Source organism: Sphaerodactylus townsendi, linkage group LG14, assembly GCF_021028975.2.
Source record: "Sphaerodactylus townsendi isolate TG3544 linkage group LG14, MPM_Stown_v2.3, whole genome shotgun sequence".
In the NCBI taxonomy this organism is placed as follows: domain Eukaryota; kingdom Metazoa; phylum Chordata; class Lepidosauria; order Squamata; family Sphaerodactylidae; genus Sphaerodactylus; species Sphaerodactylus townsendi.
Genome location: NC_059438.1, coordinates 39,926,029 through 39,949,369, shown reverse-complemented (window position 1 = coordinate 39,949,369; position 23,341 = coordinate 39,926,029). Strand labels below are relative to the sequence as shown.

The following is a 23,341-nucleotide window of genomic DNA, read 5'->3' as shown; positions in this document are numbered from 1 at the left end:
AAACCAAGCACATTTGAGTCCGGGATGCAGACGTGGGATCCAGCAGGTTCTCACAGGTTCCCAAGAGTAGGTTACTAAGTATTTGTGTGTAGAGAGGGGGTTAATCAATTGCATTTTGCCATCGCGGATTTTTTGCCTTAGTTACACCCCTCCTCCTCAGCAGTAGCGTGCAGAACTTGAAGCAGTCTAGCAGGAGGTGCACTGGCGTGCGTGGCAAGCCTGTGCCTGCATGCATTCAAGGTATCTTTCACCCAAGGACCGGCGCAGCGCCCGCGTCCTTGCCTGCCAGTCCTGTTCAGGGAATGTCTCCACCCCAGGAATGCCCAGCCACGCCCCCATCGTGCCCCGCCCAGCCCCATTGGCGCTATGCCACAGTTTGAATCCCACCACCATGGGAACCTGTTACTAAAATTTTTGGATCCCACCACTGCCTAGATGTCAAAACCAATTCATATGCAGCTGAGAAGGAGTAGGGCAGAGATGGAGGGTGACCAAGGCAGGGTAGGTATCCTCGTCATTCTGACTAGCAAGTTAGCTCAGCTGAAAAGTTTTTATAGGGGTCAGGGTCAGTGGTGGGATCCAAAAATTTTAATAACAGGTTCCAATGGTGGTGGGATTCAAACAGTGGTGCCGCCGCACGCACGCACCTCCAGTCCCTATTGGGCAGCAGGGAGGTTGCTTTAGTAACCCCTTCTCGGCACTCAGAAAAAATCAGTAACCACTTCTAGAGAAGTGGTGAGAACTGGTTGGCTACCACCTCTGGTCAGGGTGTATCATCTGATCTAAGTTAGCCTACTGGAATAAGAAGGCTTCCAAGTCTCATGTGACTGATTTTCCAGTTATTCTTTCATTTAGTCAGATCTGGGTCATGTTTCTATGCCTCGGTGGTTCGGGAACAGCTAGTGGGCTTGAGTCCTGACACTTAAAATGGCAGGGATTGTTTTTCCTACCAATAAGGCAGATGGCTGGGCCTACAGTCAGAGGTGTAGCTGGGCCAAACTGCGCCTGGTGCGCAGTGTGTTTTTTCCGCCCCCCAGGGCCCCCCGCAGCGCCCCCCCCCCCCGCAGTGCCCTCCACCCCCTTTTCCACACTTCCTTAGTTCCTTTTCTTTTTCTAGTACTTTTTCAGGCTGAAAAAAGTGGCCTCTTCACAGTTCAGGCTAAAAACTCCCTGAAGAACTATACTTCTCAGGAGACCTTGTGAGCCCCTGGGTCTCCTGGGAACTGTATTCCTCAGGCCATTTTTGAGCCTGAACTGTAAATAGGCCGCTTTTTCCAGCCTGAAAAAGTACTAGAAAAAGAAAAAGAACTACGGTAAATGTGGGAAGGGGTTGGGGGGCACCGCAGGGGGTTGCAAGGAAAAGGGGGAGGGGCCGGGGACGATTTTCTGCCCCAGGCGTGCACCCGGTGCGCAACGCCCCCCGGTCCCCTTGCTACTCCGCCACTGTCTGCAGTGGGTTGATACATTCTGTGGTGTGGAGTGCCACCTGAATATGGGTTATCAATGGAGTACCAGTGATTCATCTAGTCTGTTGTACTGCAAGTATTTGGAAGTGGACCAGATTCACTTATCTACAATTCACACACTTATTAATTTTATAACAAATTGTTATAGCTTCCTTCAAAGAACACTGGGAATGGAAATATGGTGAGTGATTATGAAAAGTCTCTAGCAGCCAGCTGAAAACTACAGTTCCCATGGTTTTCTGGGAAGCAGGAATTACTGTTAACCCTGTTCACCGTTTAAAGGCATTCCTTTGGCATCCTTTAAGAACCCGCAAGCAGTTGAGTCTTTTGAAATATCGAATCATTTGAAATAATTGACTGAGGATAGTATTTTGTTTAAGCTGGCCCTTCTTTACAGAATGTGTTCTGTTTTTCCAGGCTGTCTACATGTTCTATGCTTTGGCGATCGTTTGCGATGATTTTTTTGTCCCTTCATTGGAAAAGATTTGTGAAGTAAGTGTCTGTTCGAACTACCTTCCTATTTTTTATTAGCAGATTGCAGAGAGCCAGAATTATAATCTTTAATTTCCTTTCCATCATCTTTGATGTCTAAATTGTTTGACTGGCTTGGCAGCACTCATTTCTGTCAGCAGATTTCTTTGACAAGAAAACCGTTCTGTACCCGGCACCTCCTAACCAATTAATTCTGCAACACGGGCTATTTTAAGATTTTCAGTTTTGGCACTCGCATATACCAGGCGTAAAAAGCCCGGTCCTCCCAATTTATATGATTGCAAATTACAGGGACATCCCCAACCCTCAACCCCCCCAAAAGCTCAAGTCTTACAAGAGTTATTGAATCAAAGTCCCTATGAATAAATGTTAACACTAAAGAGAGAGGTGAAAATCAGCTCAGACTGATTCTTTGCCAATAGATGAATGGCGTTGTTCTCTCTTTGGAGAGAATATGCTTGCTAAATTCTGACAATGCATGTTAGCACCACACTCGCATACTAACTCTAAACCAGGCACATTATTATCAGGCTGACCAGACGTCCCGCTTTTGGCGGGACAGTCCCGCCTTCAAACAATTTGTCCTGCATCCCGCGGGTAATTTCAATTGTCCCGATTTTTGGGAGGCTGCCACACTGCCTTCTGGGGCGCAAGGCAGTGCGGCAGCCTCCTGCGCGTGCGGCCGCAGGAGCGCACGGCCTTCTGGGGCTTGCCGTTTCCCGCCCTGTGACAGGGCGGGAAACGGCAAGCCCCAGAAGGCAGTGCGCTCCTGCGGCTGTGCGCGCAGCCACCTACTCCCCGTCCCAGTTCACAAAGGTGACCATCTGGTCACCTTAATTATTATCTGATTGACAAAAATATATCTATATGCCACAGAGGCATGCCTGAAGTTCATAGGTTTGTAGGCCTCGCTGACGTAAGTTGGAACTTGACCTTTTGGGACATAAACAAATTCTGTTCTGCTTTGGAGAAGATTCCAAGATCCATTAGTAGCCTAGGGATCTTTTGTGTTTTGCTTCCATTGAAGACACTCTCCCTCTTTTTCTTCACAGCGTTTGCATCTCAGCGAAGATGTTGCAGGGGCAACGTTCATGGCGGCCGGCAGCTCTGCTCCAGAACTCTTTACCTCTGTCATAGGTAATTTAAATCACCTGTGCCTTGATGCCACTGGGAAAGGCTTAAAGTGCAAGCTCGGCTATTTGTACTGCTACTCTCCAACCAAGACTCACAACGGAATTGCTGTTATATATGAATGCCAATTCATAGATACTTTTAAAAGCGTAATATAAACAAAAGCGAGGCTGCTACACAGTGAAAACAAGCTAAAACAAATCCCCTTGCCAGGGGAAATCCGTTGAAAGTTTGGCAATGTCAGGGCTAGGCAGAAGCTCCGGCGGAGAGGATTCCATGGAAAAGCCCTCCCTCCAGAGGTGGGATCCAGCAGGTTCTCACAGGTTCCCGAGAGTAGGTTACTAATTATCTGTGTGTGCCGAGAGGGGGTTCCTAATTGGTGATTTTGCCACGTGATTTTTGTCTTAGTTACTCCCCTCATCTCAGCAGTAGCGCGCAGAACTGGAAGCAGTCTAGCAGGAGGTGCACCGGCGTGCGTGGCAGCCTGCGCCTGCATGCATTCGTTTCCCGCCCAAGGACCGACGCAGCTGCTGCATCCTTGCCACAGCCCTGCCCAGGAATGCCCCACCCCAGGAACGCCCGGCCATGCCCCCGTCGTGCCCCACCCAGCCCCATTGGCGCTACACCACAGTTTGAATCCCACCACCATGGGAACCTGCCCTATTTAACGCCCTATTTTAACATTTACCTTAATTCCTTTTCTTTTTTTAGTACTTTTTCAGGCTGAAAAAAGCGGCCTCTTCACCGTTCAGGCTCAAAAATGGCCTGAGGAACTACAGTTCTTAGGAGACCTTGGGGCTCACAAAGTCTCCTGGGAAGTATAGTTCCTCAGGCAGTTTTTAGCCTGAACTGTGAAGAGGCCGCTTTTTTCAGCCTGAAAAAGTACTAGAAAAAGAAAAGGAACTAAGGTAAATGTGGAAAGGGGGTGAGGGGCCATGGGGGTGGGCGGAAAAAAAAACACTGCGCACCGGGCGCAGTTTGGCCCAGCTACTCCTCTGCTGAACCCAACCTGGTGGAATGCTCTGTTTAGTGAGCCCCGGGCCCTGTGAGATTTGACTACAGTTCTGCAGGGCCCATAAGACAAAGCTATTCCACCAGGCCTATGGTTGAGGCAGCTACAGTGGAACCTCGATTTTCGTTGGTAATCCGTCCGAAAAGAATCAATGAAAACTGAAACTGATGAAAACCGAGGCAAACTTTTCCATAGGAGTCAATGTAAATCCAATTAATCCGTTCTAGGCGCTCCAAAAAACATACCAAAAATACATTTTTTGGTGAATAAACGTAGTGTTTAGTGCTGAAAACAGAACAAACAATAACTCACACCAGGTTCAGAGCCAGTGGACCAATGTCGCACCAGAAAGCTGTCCATAGAGGCCTGTTTCTGACGCCTCTTTAAGATTTGTCTGAAATGGGGCAAGACATTGTCATTAAACAAGTTGCAGACACGGCCTGCAACAGCTTTGTCCGGGTGATTTTTCTCCACACGCCCCTGCACCTGACTGCAAATCAATGAAAACCGAGACAAATTTTTCACTGAAAAAATCAATGAAAACCGAAACCGATGAAAACCGAAGGCAGTGAAAACCGAGGTTCCACTGTATTTAGAAGAAGAATAATTCTTCCTCCCTCTTCTTTTTCCATATTCCATCTGGAGCATCTGTCTCCTTTTGAGGGGCATTGTTGCGTTAGGGGGATCTTAATTATTGATGGTTGAAATGCTTTGGATGCCATCTGTGGATAGTAATCTGATTTTAATGTATGGTTTTATTATATCGTTATCTAGAATGACATTTATTATATTTATTGAATATGTTTTGATGTTGGAGGCCACCCTAAGCTTACCAAGGAAAGCATGGCATACAAGTGTAATACATCAAATCAAACGGCTGTAGACTGCAGCAAGAGCTATTTTTGCAAGTCACTCCTTGCAAGAGGGGGTCTTCCGCTAACACCTTCCGCTCAATTGGAGGGATCTGAATGCCTCTGTTTTTCCCCCCTCAGGTGTGTTTATCACAAAGGGAGATGTTGGGGTCGGAACCATTGTTGGCTCTGCTGTATTTAACATCCTCTGCATAATTGGGGTTTGCGGCCTGTTTGCCGGACAGGTAAGAGCATGAATAGAAATGGTAGTAGGAAATAATTAGTGTTTATTCAGGATGTTGATCTTCTTGCAATGGAGAGATGGGTCATTGTATTAAGTCTGCATTGTAGTGAACTCACTGGTTGGATTTTAGTATGCCCCCCCTCCCTTGCATAGTTCAAAACAGACTTGTAAACAAGTACTGTGGTGGATCAGCCCTACCTTGACTTTCAGGCCCTATTTCACCCAGCCCTTTCTCAGGTGTTCTCAGCTCCTCCTGGGGGAGCCTCTCTCTCTCTCTCTCTCTCTCTCTCTCTCTCTCTCTCTCTCTCTCCCTTTCTCTCCCTCTCCCTCTCCCTCTCTCTCCCCCCTCTCTCTCTCCCTCCCTCTCTCTCTCCCTCTCTCTCCCTCTCTCTCTCCCTCCCTCTCTCTCTCCCCCTCTCTCCCTCTCTCTCTCCCTCTCCCTCTCCCTCTCTCTCCCTCTCTCTCTCCCTCTCTCTCTCCCTCCCTCTCTCTCTCCCTCTCTCTCCCTCCCTCCCTCTCCCTCCCTCTCTCTCCCTCTCTCTCCCTCCCTCTCTCTCCCTCTCTCTCCCTCTCTCCCTCCCTCCCTCCCTCCCTCCCCCTCTCTCTCTCCCTCTCTCTCCCCCTCTCTCCCTCTCCATCTCTCTCCCTCCCTCCCTCGCTCTCTCTCTCCCCCTCTCCCTCCCTCTCTCCCTCCCTCCCTCCCCCTCTCTCCCTCTCTCCCTCCCTCTCTCTCCCTCCCTCTCTCTCTCCCCCTCTCCCTCCCTCCCTCCCTCCCTCCCCCTCCCTCCCCCTCCCTCTCCCTCTCTCCCTCCTCTCTCTCCCTCTCTCTCCCTCCCTCTCTCTCTCCCTCCCTCTCTCCTCCCTCTCTCCCTCTCTCTCTCTCTCCCTCTCTCTCTCCCTCCCTCTCTCTCTCACTCACTCATTCACCCCTGGTAACTACTGCCACCACCTGAACTTTGTAGGAATTTCCCACTGGGGAGGGTCAGGGCCCCCCAGCTTCCTTTCCAACTCCGAGGCCTTGCCTGTCAGTCTCCCTCTTCCCTTCTCCTGGATACCACAGGGATGGTTTATGATCTGATGCACCCCTGAAGGAACAGCAGCTTGCCAACTGCTAGCCTTCCCCCCTGCTGGCGTCCTCCTTTTAAAATAGCATGTCCAAGACAGCGGAGGTCTGTGCGGTACAGAGAACTGCTACTAGTCAAAAAGAAAATGTTTGCAAGCGTATGATCAGCACAGTACCAGATTGAGCGAGGGATCCAAAAGAAACGAGATATAACCGTAACTCCTCTGTCCCTTCCTCTGTACCCATGCTATCAGTTGTTAAAATAGGACAGGCTCTTCAGCTTAGGATGTTCCGGCTGCCTACAGATTCTCCATTACCGGGAAGATATCCTTCAGCTCCTTGGCTGAGCACATGGTCAAAATGGCTGCCACCTCCAAAACTCCAGAACTCCAGCAATGAGTTGGGCATTTCCTTGGAGGACCTGCTAATGTTAACAGAGCAGGAGGTCTATGGGGCTATCAAGAAGAGACTTTTTGATAGAGAGTTTCAACAGGGGCTAGAGGAAGCTAGTAAAACCTGTTACCCGATCTCTCTGGGAAAACCTGTGGATAGATTAATTGTAGCCCGGTACCTTTGTCTCCTGGTTGAGGCCTGGTGGCGTAGAGCAATCACCTTAGCTAGGTGTAATGCCCTGCCTTCTTCCTTTAGCCTTGGATGCCACCTTGGAATCCCACATAAAGAAAGGAAATGCCCGTGTGGCATGGGTTCTGTGGAAACAGTATCTCATATGCTGTTGAATTGTCCTTTTTATGAGATAGGTAGGAAGAAGCACATAATCCCCTTCCTGCATGGAAGCGAAGGCATTACAGAGAAACAGAAGGTTATATATCTTTTAAACAGCCACAACTACGAGCTGTTGGAAGCGGTGGCTAAATTTTAAAATGGTGTTATTTTAACTCGTCAGAAGTTGTAAAGGCTGTTATTATCTTGCAGTGTTAATGTTAAACTATTTATATGCCATTAAAGGTATTTGAAATCGAGTAGCTCTGTCCCCTTCAAAGGTCCCAGCTAAAAGAGAGCTTCTTCCTTGCTCCCAAGAATCTTATCAGTTTCCAGTTCCCACCCCCCCGAACCTGGTCAGTCTGGGTCAAGGAAGATTTTCCCACTGACGCCAGGTGTTCTCTTCCTAGGGTCCTTCTGCAGGGACGTACCAGCCTGGGGACATGGGGACACCCATGTACCTGGACGCACGCCTTTTGGTCACATGGGGGGTGCCGAATTCCCCCCATGTGACAAAATGGCATGCGCCTGCCCACCACAGCGCCCCTCCCCCTGTCCAGCCTCCCTGCAGGCCAGCTTCTGCCCTCCCCAGGCTCTGGGGAGAGCAGAAGCCGGCATCCAGGGACGCGCGGGGGGCACTCTGCCCCTCCGCCTGGGCTCCCTGCAGCCAGGCGTCTGCCCTCCCCAGAGCCTGGGGGGAGCAGCAGCTGGCCTCCAGGGATGCGCTTTTAAAAGCACAGAAGCCAGGGGCTCTGTGGGCTCGGGGGCGTGCATGCATATTCTTGGGGGCGAGGTTCATGAAGCCATCCTGTATTTTGTACGTTTGTAACCGTGGGTATTGCCAGCCAACTTGAGCCACAGTGAATAAGCTGGGTGTAAATATTAAAATTAAATTAATATTTGAATTGGCTCCCACTCCGCTGTCTAGCGAGTTGGCAGAAGAACCATCTCCTCTTCCTCCATGCAACATATTCCTCTTAGAATGTTCAGAAAGGAAGGGGGAGGGGGAATCGACCTCATTGGAAGAATTTGGGAAAAGGGAGGATTTCGGTAGGATGGTTTTTAAAAAACAAACAACCCTCATTTCAGCTTAAGCATAACATGGGAAACGTGGTGCTCCTTAATTCTCAGAAGATGGGTAGCCTTTGTTTTAGTCACAGGTTTTGTTATTTTTTTAGAAGTTTTATTGAATAACCAACATAAAACTAACATACATTATTTAAATATCGTTGACATACTTTACATACACTACAAATAATAACATTACTTACTTTACCTATTAGCAACTCTACTACCTAACATCTAGCATCATTACCTCTTTATCTTATATAACATAGTAATTTTCTAATCTTCTCTAATTCGTTTTTTCTTCTACTTCTTAATGTCATCTTGACAACACCTTATTTCTTGACTTCCTACTAGCTTTATTCTTGAACAACTAAAGTTTTCTACTTTAATCTTTTCCCTTTCTTATTCATATTTTTGCATATACTCCAACTCAGATTTATAAATTTATAATTATATATTAAGACAAAAGGAAAGACCTAAACAAACTTAATCCTTCACACTTTATACTTCAAATAATACAATAACTTGTAATATCTTTACATTCTTTTCTAATATTCATATCTTTCAAAAACAGAGCCTGTTTTGTTATTTTCTGCAGCAGGTCAGTATTAATAGTGTCATTTTAAAAAGCTCTGTGCATTTCTGTGCATTGTCAGAAATAAAGACCCATTCAGAGACATGAAGAAATGTAGCTTGGAATGGCTGCAACCCATGGGCTCATCTACAATGCTGTTCTCAGCATAGGCCCCTTCCACACACACAAAATAATGCATTTTCAAACCACTTTCACAACTGCTTGCAAGTGGATTTTGCTATTCTGCACAGCTTCAAAGAGCACTGAAAGCAGTTTGAAAGTGCATTATTCTGCATGTGCGGAATGAGCCATAGTTACATCCTTCTACGGGGGTAGCTCTGCTTAGAATTACTCTGCCGATGCTTTGCAAAAATAGTTCGACAATGACCTTAGTATCCTCAGCCTAAGGCCGTGTATACATTTTCAGCTGTGAGCCCTCTATTGACCCACACTTTCAACACACACAAGATCTCGATAGGGTTGGGGTTTTGGGGGGGAATCAGCTGCTGCGTTTGGGGAAGGAGCAATCGTGGTACAGTGTAGATCAGCCCGTCCTGTATCCATTGCCACACTGTGTGGCTTTTTCTTACAGTAATAATAGCAAGCCTTTATTGGCATAGACAACAGTACAACAATAATAAAAAACGGATTACAAAGCATATGCAATACAGGAAATAAATGTTAAGTCGAAGGAAATCTACTGGCGTTTGGTAATTTCCAGGAGAAAGTCTGCCACTATCATACAGAGAGAAGGATCAGGATTGTCCAACAAGTAGTGTAATCTAATTAAATCGGGGAGATGGGGCAAATGTAAAGGAGTAAGATTCACATACTTGGATCTGATTTCCTTGAATCTGAGACAGTGTAGTAATTGGTGGGCCAGAGATTCAACCGAGCCATCGTTACATGGGCACAATCTTTTAGCCCCCGTCGTGCCCTGCCCAGCCCCATTGGTGCTATGCCACTGTTTGAATCCCACCACCTTGGGAACCTGTTACTAAAATTTTTGGATCCCACCATTGCTGCAGAGTATCTTTTGATTAACATTGTATTTCTAAATGCCACAGTTGATTAACTGGTTGGATTATTTCTGGCGTCACCTGAATAGGGCTGGGGGCCTGCTAGACCCCAAACTTGTTTCGAAGCTCAGCAGAATCCAGCTTTTCATCACTGCAGGAGAATCATCTTCCCCAGTGCCTGGTTTTTGGAATCAGTTTGCCATGCACGCTCAGCTTGCAAGCCGTGCTCGCCACATAAACAGCTGTCAACCTTGACGTGCTCGTAAACCCACTTAGTGCATCAGGGTAACAGAGTTTGATTGAACGAATGCCAGCAGATGTCTTTTGATTAACAAACAGCTTTCTCTCCCGCTTGTGGTTGTTGCGTAATTGAGGAAACTCGCCTGATGTGCTTTTTTACCATATAGATTACAATCTGAAAGCAAACTGTGTATATAGCCTTGTGCAAGTGCCCATAGCTTAGACATCATAATTTTGCTAATTTGCTAAGTATAAGCCAGCGTCTCCTTTGATCTGATGAGTAAATTATATTGCTTCCTAGAAAACAAAGTGCTGTGAAAATGGATTTGGTCAACCATTGGTCAACCGTTGGTCAACCGTTGCCTGTACTTGGTCATTCTCAGTTGTGACTCCCACCTTGCCTGAGGAGGTCAGGAAGGCTGCCATGCTTTTGTCATTCCAGAAACTACATAAAAACTGAATTATTCAAGAAGGTGTGAGGCCAGAGCCCATGTCCGGCCTGCACAGCTGTTTTGAGAAAAGATAGGTTAGAAACAAACTCCAAAAAAGCATCAGACATCTGACATCAGAAACAAAACAGAACATTTTTACTAAACAGAATATAGAAAATGACAGAAGGTAACCCCCTCTGGATGTTCTCGAAAGAGAGACACCCCCAAGGGAGAGGCACATTCTGGGTGCTCTCGAAAGAGAGACACACCCACCATACGAAAGACCTTAGTCTTTATAGATACAAAGAATACATACGTCACAGTTCATCCCCATACCCACGTACATAATCCATACCCCTTTCACGTGCTATAAGCATGAACCTTAAAATCCCATTGGATGATTCTGTCTCCTTGTCACATTAAGACAGCCTCTATTCTACGTATCACATTCCTTCTGTTATTCAAACGCTGCATGCTGTTTTCTCACGTCCCTCTGCCCATATGCAAATGGCTGCAATATAACTAACTTCTGCCTTTTCTTGTTTCCAATAATACTTTTTTCCTACTTTTCTAAGTTTGCTCCTGAAGAGAGATACCTCCCAAGGGTATGCAGGTTTTTTACCTACATTCATTCTCTAAGATCATAAAACTTCCCTTTTCCCAGTTTGAAATTATTTTACTTTAACAGATTATACAAACACTGATTCTAAAAATTATACCATTCAATTCTAATACAATAGAATTATAGTAAAATACCAGTAAATATGAATCTCTCATTATCATTTCTCTGTTCATTTAACATATATATAAAAACACAATTGCATTTCTGTGGAAGTGACAGAGCCGTACTTCAACAGAATGATTCAAAATGGCAGTTATAAAGGGAAAGGGACTGTGGACTATACTAGGCTTGGCCAATATCTTAAATATTCGGTAAAATTCAGATTCAGGCTTATTTGGGCATAGAAGTATTTGTATGCCCGAGTAAGCCCTAATACCAGATTGGGTGTGCCTGAAAATATTCAGATATCCAAATATATTTGGCTCTGATTTTTTTTGGGTTTTTTCACATTTTGGCCTGCAGGGGGCACATTTTTAAAGCTAGCAGCACCAAAATTTCAGGGTATCATCCAGAGACTGTCCTGATCAGGGGTGTAATGAGGCAAACTGTAGCCCTGGGAAAAAACTGAGTTGGATGCCCCCCCACAGGCAGCCACTCCACCACAACCAATTTTTTTGCACCAGGACATTGGTGCCTGCAGGGGGTGCATTTTTAGACATATCAGCACCAAAATTTCAGCGTGTCATCAGGAGACTGTCCTTCTGCTACCCCCCAGGTTTGGTGAGGGTTGGTTCAAGGAGTCCAAAGTTTCCAATGGGAGCTAATAGGAGATGGGGGCTAATAGGAAATGGAAAACCACTAAAAATACCCCAAAACAAACCCTGCATTTTGATGCCCCCCCACAAGGTGGTGCCCTGGGCAGCTGCCCACCTTTCCCAATGGGCATTACGCCCCTGGTCCTGATGATATACACACCACTGTGTATAGGGGGTATTAACTGCCCATATTACCCTATTGCTATTACTTAATATTCCAGTGATGTGATGCCATTTTTTACATTGTATTTGCATTCTAAATCACGTAATAATCTTCACTTACTTTAGATGTCTTTAAGTCCTAATCCTAGTCCAGTACTTGTTGAAGCAGCGGATTTACTCTGAGTAGACCACCTTGCAGGACGCAATGTAGACAAGAACTGACAGACACACAGTCACTAGTGCAGTTCTATTTATTGCTATCAACTGACAAAGTGCTTCGCCAGACCACAGGTGTTGGCAGGCACACATCACTCTGTTGTCTGTGCTATCTATATACATATGTGGTACCAATCAGATGCCCTTACCTTATCAGGTTTTGCACACGGTACATGTTGTGCACTCAGTCCTAATGTGCACACGGCACCTGCTAGAAGGAGGGTCCAGCTGTCATTTAGATTTTGCTCATCTAAACACATGTTCTGACAGTTGTGGGGCCCCCCTTTAATTAATGGTAACTATGAAATACGATCAGTATTCATATTGCCATTAATTATAAAGAAGAGAGCACTAATCATTCAAGTTAGTTCCGTGAACCATTTGACATGTCTCCTCACGCAACTGAAGTTGCATGACTGAGACAATCGGCACTGGCCAAGAACAAAATCCTTTCAAACAAGTCATACATACAGGTAACAAATGGATAACACAACAACCCACAATTAGCAGACAAATCAGTAATAGTCCTATTACAAAAATATCCTTTAACCAAGCAACATTTGGCAGCCAAGAAGTTAGCCAAGGCCAACCTCCACCTGAGGCCACCTGCGTATTTTGGAGCAGTTGTGTTAAATGATGTAACTGGTCATCAATGGATTTATTCAAATTGTGAAACGTTACTTTGCATGCCTTCCTTCCTACAACAGTACAAAAACCTCCTTGTTTCGCACTGAATCATTTCCATATTGGTCAAACAAAGCTTGAGCATGTTTAACCCAAAGGTTCTGCTTGGGGGATCCCAGAACCTAGTCCCCTTCATTGTGACAGAGTCATCTGGGAGATCTTTTGCACCGGATTGGCGCCCTCTTGTGGTACTGTATTGTAAATACAATCCCGTTTCCAATGGCCGAAGGCTAGGCACTTCGAACACTGCGACCTCCCCAGCCGAGGTTTATTTCCTCCTGCCTGCTCCCACGGAGGAGGGGGCTTACGCATATTGGCTGGAAAGCACCTTGCTCCTGTCTGAGGCTTTTGAGAAAAAGCAAGCGCTAAGATTTTAGCTTGCTGTTTTGAGTCCTCAATTGGTCTATTATTATAGATCTTATATGCTTTTTCTAGAATTTGGGCTATAGGCAAAGCGAGATTCCCAGGATCTTTCTGGAGTTTTTGTCTGATATCTTGAGCACAGTTTGCTATAAACAAGTTAACCAGCATTCTATTATTTGACACATAATCAGGATCGATATCAGAATTATTTCTGAAAGCTGTTTTAATCCTGGCCCAATATTCTCCTGGGGATTCATTTTCAGATTTCATCTGGGTGCAGCCATCTGTCGGATTTCATAGGGTGCAGCCAGATTGGTTTTCTTAGGAACCCCATGCTGTAAGCCATATTCAATGAACTTGTAAAACTTTTGCAAAGCCTGTTCCTGTCCAGGATGATTAATATTCCATCTTGGGTCAGAATCAATGGGGCAACAGATCTGGGGATCCAATTCAAGAGTCTTTATACCTAAAGCCCCTTGGCTTTCTGATTCTGCTTTCTTTCTAGCAGCTGACAAAACTAGCCTTTAATCTTCTTCTGTCAGCACCAAATCTAGAATCATCATAATGTCCTTCCATGTACATTGGTGCGATTGAAATATGCCCATTAGGAATTTTGCTGCTTCATATGGCTTTTCCCTGAACACAGGGCACTGGGCTTTAATGGCTCCTAAATCTGTGGCTGAGAATGGTTTGAAATTAAAGACATATGTTGGTGTTATTACTCCTTCATCTGTCTCAGCTGCCACAGATGTGGAAATCATTGGTGCCATCCTTACTGAGTCAGACTGAGGCAAGGGAGGGTAAATTTTTCATATGGAATATGGGGGTGGACACCCTTTTTCCTTCCCTTCAACCTCTCTCTCAATCTCCCCCCTGCCTGGTTCATATGGGGTCAAATTCTGAGTTACAATTTTGCTTTTATCATCACAAGTAGATATCACACATTTTTTTACATACAGAGGATTATTTATCAATGCATAAAAACATGCCAGATAATTCTGTTCTGTATACTTACATGCCTGTTGACAAAAGAGGCTCAGTTTAACGATTACATCACGATCTAAAGACCCTTCTGACGGCCATGTAACTCCCCCTTCCAAAGCATAAAGTGGCCAAAATTTTTGACACAGGTTAGAAAGTTTTTTCTTTTTCAAAGAAGACAATCCTAGTTTCTTCCAGTGTTTTAAAACACATTCCAATGGAGTAAGCCCCTCTGGCTTCCCTGGTTGGTTTCCCATGGTCCCCGTGACCACCTACTTTTCTCAACGTCCTTGGAAAAGATTTTTCTTCCTGCAGTCAGCCCTTCTGGCTACCCAGGATTTCTTACAGTTAGTCCAGCTAACTCCTAAGATTTTGGGTTTTCCTCCCAAAACCTAAACCAACCTTTAAACCTCCAAAGTTTACCTTTTAATCAACCTTCTTCTTTACCCGGTCTTTCCGTATAGGCTGTGAGGTGGCGATGAAGCAATTTTTCGCAGGCAAAAAGGCCTATGTGTGCACTATAAATTGCTTCACCCTCACACACAGCCCTTTTGATGGTCCCAATTTACTGAAAGGAGGCTTGACTGACAATTCAGATGAAGCTTTCCCTTCCTTAAAAAAATCCTGCCACTTACAGTTCACAAAAAGAGTCCCACCGTGGTCGCCAAAACTGTGGGGCCAGGACCGCGTCTCTGGTCCTACACAGCTGAATTAGTTTAAGAAAAACTTAAAGTTAGAAAACACCCAAGAAGCAGTTTTGAAACAGAAGATAAGTTTACTGGACAGCATAAGTATCTGACCAGGGTGTCCCCTTAAGTAAGAGGCACACCCACTTCATACAAAGGGACCAATTTTTATAGATGCAAAAATACAGACGTCACACAATCATCATAATAAGATTTATGTACATAATACATACCCCTTTCACGTGCTACAAGCATGTACCTTAAAATTCCATTGGATAGTTCTGTCTCGTCGTCACATTAAGCCAACCTTTATTCTACGTGTCACAAATGCTTCTGTTATTCCCACGCTGCATGCTGTTAGATCATGCCCTCTCTGCCCATATGCAAAGGGCTGCAATAAAACTAGCTTCTGCCGTCAAGAATAACTTGTTCTTCTGTTTTTCTATGTTTGCTCCCAGAGAGAGAGCTATACCTTTCGGGCATGCAGGTTGACATACTTTAGGATCATAAAACTTTTCTTTACCAGTTTGAAATGATTTAACTTCAAATGATTGTACAAATATTGATTCTAACAACAATTATATTTTCGATTCTAAGACAATAGAATTATGATCAAATACAAGTGAATGTGAATCACTCTTATTATCATTTCTGTGTTCATTCAACATAAATAGAAAAACACTTTTTCCTTATTTAATTAATCACATTGATTTAGCTATCCCCTATTGCTGGTTCTAACCCAGAAAAACAAGGTTATAAATTTATATGGCTTCTGTCACATAGTAACCTGTAGTTACAAGATCTTAAAGATGTTATCTGTACTTGCCTGCATATTCACTGAGAAGCTGCTAACATGCAGGCCTGCTGGTCTCTTTACACAGAAACCATTTTGATTCCTCAGATCCTTGGTTCATGCAACTTCCATGTTTCTTGATTAAATACAAATTTTATACATTCTGGTCCATCTCCACACAGTACTTATCACAAGTTTCAAACCACCTCCACCCATCTCTTGCCTTAAAAATCCCTGAAATAGAAAGTCTCGGGGTTGCCATGAATTGACTGAAACTCAGTGACACACTTTGCATTATCTTAGCACTGCTCTTATTTCAAATGAACCAAAGGCATTCCAAAAATCCCTAGTTAAGGTTATCATTTCTATGTATTGCCAAAGGCTTCACAATCAGAAACAACTGGCTCCTACGCCACTGCTGTTTTCCACAACTCAGTGTCAGAAACTGGCTGCTATCAGAGGAGACCTATTTACTGTGCAGTCCCCAAACAGTTTCAGATCCAGTACGTTGTAGGGGTTTGCGTGCTGATCTACCTCAGAGAGCTGACATGAAGATAAAAAGGAAAGGAGAAGGCCACTGGGTCCCCACTGGGGAGAATAGCAGGGTATATAAATGAAGTACATAAATAAAGTAAATTAAATGATGGATAACTTGTATGGAGAGGCAGTGAACTTCAGAAGTGGAAAGGACCCTTCTGCTTCAAAGGATCCCAGAAAGGTCTAACTGGCCACTGTTGGAAAGAGGATGGTAGAAATACATAAGCCTTTGATCTCTTCTTAGTTTTTTAAAGGTAGAAGTCTGTTATCTCAGGATCAAAAACACTTGTGATCAAAAGGCTGTTGTTTCCCTGTGATCAAAAATACCATTGCTTCCTCTCTAACATGCAAGTCCCTCTACACCACTGGCGACAACGTTCCCCTGGTTGCAGTTGGGGAAGAAGAGGCGTTTGTATGGGAAATCATGGAACTAGGGATCCAATTTCCAGGTTCTGCTACAGAGCTTTGTAATAAAGCTCTAGCGTTATTTTGGAATAGAATGTCTTTGTGTCCCTGCCTTCTTAGCTTTAAAAATAGAAGCTTTTTTCTTTTATTTAATCAATTTTTATCTTTATTTTATTTTATCTGTGTCTTGAATGTTTGAGTTGCGAAAGTATTATGGTTGATTTATCATTGAGAATTGTATTTAGTTACAGACAAAGGTGTTAGAAACGTGGTTTCAAGACCTCAAAAGTATATCATGAGCACATTTGGGAAAAGGAGCAGTCTTTTATTAAGATACGTTCTTGCAAGCACAGGCGTCTGTCTACAGACAGGCAAGCGAGCCAACTGCAGTGTGTAACCGTCGCCACCCAGATACTTTCTCCTCTCTTCACCTCTGATTGGGTTACAGGGATATTGGGAATTGCAACCTCCCAACTCCATCTACTATATACAACACATTATAGACCCCTACTCACATGATTTAAACCCACTCGCAAAACATAAGAACATAAGAACAAGCCAGCTGGATCAGACCAGAGTCCATCTAGTCCAGTTCTCTGTTACTCGCAGTGGCCCACCGGGTGCCTTTGGGAGCTCACATGCAGGATGTGAAAGCAATGGCCTTCTGCTGCTGCTGCTCCCGAGCACCTGGTCTGCTAAGGCATTTGCAATCTCAGATCAAGGAGGATCAAGATTGGCAGCCATAGATCGACTTCTCCTCCATCAATCTGCCTAAGCCCCTTTTAAAGCTATCCAGGTTAGCAGCCATCACCACCTCCTGTGGCAGCATATTCCAAACACCAATCACACGTTGCGTGAAGAAGTGTTCCCTTTTATTAGTCCTAATTCTTCCCCCCAGCATTTTCAATGTAAGCCCCCTGGTTCTACATGATCACTATTTTCAACTTTATTCCTCCCAGAGGTGTGTCTTTTAATATGGATGAGCATGCGCAGTTTAGATTACCTTGTAACTCTTTGGTACGACTAAACTGTCACTTCTCCTCTTGTGGTTGGTACGTTAGCCAGCTAGGGAGCTATTCTTAGCCTTTTGAGGCATTGGCTCTTCCTGTTTTTCTGCTAGTCCGGACCCCTCCCTTTGGTTCTTTGCAAGCAACTTCCTTTTTTATACATCCATTTTGCAAACATAGCTATATTTTCTGGCTAGTGAGCATTCTGCAGCTTTTGGCTCTTTTTACAGCACATTTTTGCGTTTCTAACACCCTTTTTAACTAAGAAGCTATTAATGTGGGTTTTTTGCACTTTACATAACCCTTTACTTATTAATCTTGAAAAAGCAATATTTTCTTTTTGATAACAGCATCCCTTTGTCAAAGCTACAGGTGCACCTTTTAACATTTTGGGTTTTTTTTAACCCCCAATGGTTTTTTCCCCAGATTTTTTTCTGTAAACCTGGGAGTGGGTTTGATGTCTGTAGAAAGATCTGCCTTGCGTGTTCATGGCTCCAATCTCTAGATTGTCCAGGTTGAGAATTAGACTGTGATATATGATTATAGGATAAAGTGACCAGATTTTCATGTTTGCAATGCGGGGCACGCCCGCATCCGCGCGCCCGCAGGAGCACACTGCCTTTTGCGGCACTCCCCGGTCGGGAAACAGGGAAGCACCCCAGAAGGCAGTGCGGCAGCGCAGGTGGCGCATGCGGCCGCAGGAGCACACTGCCTTTTGCGGCGCTCCCCAGTTTCCCGCCCACAGGGAAACGCGCTGCCGCACAGTTTCCAGCCCACAGTCTCCTGCGCTGCCGCACTGCCTTCTGGGGCGCTTCCCTGTTTCCCGCCCTGTGACAGGGCGGGAAACCGGAGATAACGCCATAAAACGATCTTCAGCTCCCTAACGACTCGTGCATGCTCCTGCGCTGCCTAATCGGGAGAATTTTAAAACCCCGCGGGACGCGGGACACATTGCCCAAAAGCGTGACTGTCCCACCAATAGCGGGACCGCTGGTCACCTTATGATAGGAAAGAAGATAAACAGGAAGAAGTCAAATCCAGGAGAGTGCTAGTCTGCTGTAGCCAAAATAAGACTCTTGCGTAACAATTTCATCATGGCACAAGCTTTTTGTGAGTTCGAACTCAATTCATCAGCAGCATGTTATATTCAGTTGGCAGAACTACAAATTGCAGAAGGGGAGACAAGCTATCACAAAAACAGGACAGAGGGATTGTGACATTATGGCTGTAGTCCTAAGGGTGTAAACCATTGAATAGAATTGGACTTACTTTCAGGGAGACCTGCTTAGAATTACTCTCTTTATCACGGAGCACAAATAAAAACAAGATCCAGACAAGAGTAAAGTATGCTGTCCCAGAATGTCCCAGACTTCTCCCAATTGGCCGTGCTGGCAGGGGTGGATGGGAATTGTAGTCCATGGACATCTGGAGCACCATAGGTTGACCACCCCTATATTAGAGGCTTATCTCCGCCCTGAGCCCTTAGGGGGAGGGCGGGTTATAAATTTAATATGATAATAATTGTGACATTGTATGGATTTTACTGTTTTATGTTGCAACCTGCCGTGAGCCCGTAAGGGAAGGGCAGCCAATGAATGAATGAATGAATGAATGAATGAATGAATGAATGAATGAATAGTCCTACCATGATACAATGCTGCCTGTCACTGGCACACTATCCCAGGTCCCAGCGAGATCAGTGGTTACTGGCAAGATCTCATTGGCTGCCACACAATAGTAGCACTTGGCTTGTTTCATGAAGGTATTCTAGTTTTAAGGTGCCGGTATGTGCTTTCCATAATTTTAAATTGCCCGCTGCATGACAACACTCGTCCTCATTTAATTCGGCCTCTAATGGCCAAAGGAAATAAAAGTCCAGATAGATCTCTCATCCAAACTCTCTTGGCCGATAAAAATGAGACGATAACAGCTTCAGTAGGAATCTTTTTGGCCACAGTTCTGATGGAAAGATCCCGCATAGAATATTCTGAACTTAAAAGAAGTGATGCCTTCTGGACCATGTAATATTAGACTGTCTTCAGAGGTCTGCAACCTGCGGCTTTTCAGATGTTCATGGACTACAATTCCCACCAGCCCCTGCCTGGCAGGGGCTGATGGGATTTGTAGTCCATGAACATCTGGAGAGCCGCAAGTTGCAGACCCCTAGATCTGCTTTCTGTTGTATTTAATATGCCATCAAAGGTTTCTGAATACCGAATTTTACAATTAACAAAATGTTAAGGTATTTTTACAATTAACAAAATGTTTCCAGCCGCTTGATTCTTTTCCTGTTCCTTCTCAGCTCTCCACGAATTCCCGAGTGACATCTTCACAAACGAGCACCGGCGGCATGGAGCAGTCCTCTTGCACGCTTTCTGTGTGAGTCACCATTTTCCAATAATACAAATGTATATATTTTCTGCTTGGATTATTAAGGATGGTCTTAGTCACTTTTCCCACAAAGGTCTCTGGGTGAGGGGGTGAAATGTGGCAGAAGTGAGAAGAGGAGGCAACATATAAAATCAGTCAGGAGTTTGGAAAACCAATCAGTAACACGAAATAACCTCCAACATTTTAGTTTTAGAGCAGAAAGGAATATCTTGGGTGCTGTGTGATTCCGGGCTGTATGGCCGTGTTCTAGCAGCATTCTCTCCTGACGTTTTGCCTGCATCTGTGGCTGGCATCTTCAGAGGATCGAATGCAGGCGAAACGTCAGGAGAGAATGCTGCTAGAACACGGCCATACAGCCCGGAAACCACACAGCACCCAAGTGATTCCGGCCGTGAAAGCTTTCGACAATACAGAAAGGAATATCCTTCTACCTTAAACAGACTGTTTTTGATTTTGTGGTTCTCTCTGGAATCTGTGTGTTTGCAGGAAATTCTTACTGTAGGATTCTTGTAGGAAATTGTTACTGTCTTCTGTTGTGCTCAGAGGTATAGCTGGGCCAAAGTGTCCCTGGGGCGGACTCTGTGTTTTCTGGGGGGCCCCCATGGGTCTTGCTCCTGCCCCTCCCCCCGTTTCCCCCACTTACCTTCATTCTTAGTTTCAGGCTGAAAAGCGGCCTGTTCAGTTCAGGCCGAAAAAAGCCTGAATGGGAACTACACTACCCAGGAGCCCTTGGGGCTTGCAAGGTCTCCTGGGTAGTGTAGTTCCCTCAAGGGCCCGTTTCAGCCTGAACGGAACTGGCCGCTTTTCAGCCTGAAACTAAACCTGAAACTAAGAACTAAGGTAAGTGGGGGGCCCATGAGGGGGAGTTGGGGGGTCGGGGTGATTTTGGGGAGGGCCGGGCATGCGCCTGGTGCAAGGTGCACCCCCTATCCCCTTGTAGCTTCGCCTGTGGTTGTGCTTATTCTAATAAGTTCTCATGCCAGTTCTAAACGTTGCAGTATGTGGGAACATAGAGTCTCCTTTGAGGGTCTGAATCCATTTGGAGTTGGATCTTGAGTCTGAGTAGCATTGCCGCTGATTTGAAAGTTACATTTTCCAGGTTTCTGGGGCAATCCAGCCTTTAACTGTCTGAGAGAATTGTCAGGTCACATGTGCACCTCTTCTCCTCTCCGTAGGGAGAAAGTACAGATGAACAGAGCAAACTGCACTTATTTGTATACGGGAGGTTCTTGGCTATCTGTCAGGATAATCTGGGCATGGAACCAGGAGCCTCCAAGTCTCTTGGCATTAGTGTGCCAATGCTGAGCTGCTCAATGGCATAAGGGGTTTGTACTCCTAGTGTGGTTTTGCCACCTTACTATATGGCTCCTTCCGCACATGCAGAATAATGCACTTTCAAACTGCTTTCAGTGCCCTTTGAAGCTGTGCGGAATGGCAAAATCCACTTGCAAACAGTTGTGAAAGTGGTTTGAAAATGCATTATTTTGCGTGTGCTGAAGAGGCCTAAGTTTCTTGTTCACTCCTTGGTTTGTATCCCTGGTTGTCTCTTTCTACTGCCATTTGCTTTTATGTTTGCAAGACACTCCCCAGTTCACAATCATTCATCTTGCTGAGGGATTATTTTCCTTTGGTCCAGATAGGAAAAGGCATTGAATATTTGGCTATATCGGCCATAGATGTGGCCTTCTTTGCACTGAGCATACATTACCTTCAAGTTGGATTCTCCATAACTTGTGGTATACTTTGCATTTAGCGTACATTACCCTGTTTCCCCGAATATAAGACATCCCCTAAAAATAAGACATAGTAGAGGTTTTGCTGAAGTGCGAAATGGCATCCCCCGAAAGTAAGAAATAGAAAAGTTTTTGTTTGGAAGCATGCCCGACGAACAGAACACAGAAAAATAAGACATCCCCCTGAAAATAAGACATAGTGCATCTTTGGGAGCAAAAATTAATATAAGACACTGTCTTATATTCAGGGAAACACGGTACCTTTGGGTTGGATTCTCCATAATGCACATGTTTTCACTTCTCCCAAATTCACTGTGGCCCTTTCCGCACAGCAGAAAGGGCACCACTCCACCGGCAGAAATTATGCTGGTGGAGGGGAGGGGGCCGTTCGCACGGGAGCGTGCAAGTGGCACCTGCAGAGGCCAGCACAGAAGAGGCGGCTCCACATGGAGCCGCTTCTTCTGCGTCCCCCCCCCACTCACCTCATCCTCCAGCATCGGTCTGGAGGGCTGCAGGGACCCGCCCATGCTGCCTTCCGATTTCCAGGGGTCAGAGGGCAGCGTGGGCGCGTCTCAGCAGCCCTCCAGACTGACGCTGGAGGACGAGGTGGGGGGGGGGGGACGGGAAAGCAGTGCCTTCAGCGCGGTGTGGTTTGCACCATGCCGATGGGAAGGCGGTGCTTTCCAAAAGCCTCCCTCGGGAAGGGAGGTAGAAAGCAGCGCCTTCACACCGCTCGGGGCCGCACAGAAACTGAGCCTTTGCGAACAGCTCCCCAGGACCTGTGTTTTTCCGTCCCAGGGCCGCTGTTTTTGGCCCCATGTGGAAAGGGCCCCGGCCTCAGATCAGATAATACCTGTGGTTTCTGAAACCTTTCAAAGTGCAAAGGGAGCCAGCATAAATTTGGCTTGCATCTGGTTTCCTGACTCCTCCCCGCCTTCCCCCGCCCAACCACCAGCAATTCTTCCCACTCTTCGGCAATTCAGCAGCAATTCAGAACGATTGGAAGAGCTTTCTCTTTTTGTTATTTTAACGCTGCGAGTCTATCACTGGAGCAGTAGACGGGTGAAATCTATATCAAATTTACATGGTCTAACAATACAACACCAGACCCAAGATGGCGCACATATAAAAAGGCAGCAGAGAGCAACCTCCCCATATGGAGACTGTACAGAGGAACTGGTGTGTAAAATTAGCTCAGCTGAGGACACTTTGCACTCATTTAAACAAAAAAAGTGTTTTCCCAAAACCGAGTGAGGTTTTGGGGAAACGGCGGCTTCCAGCCGCTGCCGTGCTCATGTTGGGACACGCCCCCTTTACCAGATCGACCTACCTTCTCTGTGACTGTCCGGAGCGGTCGCGCAGGGCAGGGGGGCGTGTTCCCTGGCCTCGGCGACGCGCCGGACGGTCTCAAAGAAGGTAGGTCAATCGGACGATGGCGCTCCACGGCGCCGTCTTCCCTTTCATTACCGGGACCCTTTCGTTGGGTCATGTACGCCAACCCAACCCCCAGCGTGGCCATGCGGAAACGGCCATGGATTGACAGATGCCTCTTCTTCTCAAAGGAGAACTCTTCTTTTATGGACTGGTCCATTAGTGTCTCTTGTTCAAACACTCCTCACTTTAGCAGATGTGATGGCTCCTTTTTAGTTCTACATAGATTCAAGGCAGACAAAAGGAAATGTTTGTTGTTATTTA

General features: G+C 45.6%; 1 protein-coding gene across 1 annotated transcript; it reads left to right on the top strand.

Moving 5' to 3' along the window:
- The first annotated feature begins 1,889 nt into the window (after positions 1–1,889).
- Positions 1,890–19,905, top strand: LOC125443345 (sodium/potassium/calcium exchanger 3-like). Its single transcript, XM_048515368.1, has 6 exons — positions 1,890–1,958; positions 3,011–3,095; positions 5,094–5,197; positions 7,390–7,458; positions 7,572–7,652; positions 19,825–19,905. Exons 1-6 carry the CDS (start codon positions 1,893–1,895, stop codon positions 19,903–19,905), a joined length of 486 nt encoding a protein of 161 aa, XP_048371325.1. The 5' UTR covers positions 1,890–1,892.
- The last annotated feature ends 3,436 nt before the right edge of the window (positions 19,906–23,341 follow it).

What these genes read in the sequence shown, in the direction of transcription:
- LOC125443345 (XM_048515368.1), top strand. Translation starts at nt 1,893, where the DNA reads ATGTTCTATGCTTTGGCGATCGTTTGCGATGATTTTTTTGTCCCTTCA. An exon ending in ACTCTTTACCTCTGTCATAG is followed by an intron (nt 3,096 to 5,093) that starts GTAATTTAAATC and finishes TTCCCCCCTCAG; the next exon opens with GTGTGTTTATCACAAAGGGA. An exon ending in GCGGCCTGTTTGCCGGACAG is followed by an intron (nt 5,198 to 7,389) that starts GTAAGAGCATGA and finishes TTCTCTTCCTAG; the next exon opens with GGTCCTTCTGCAGGGACGTA.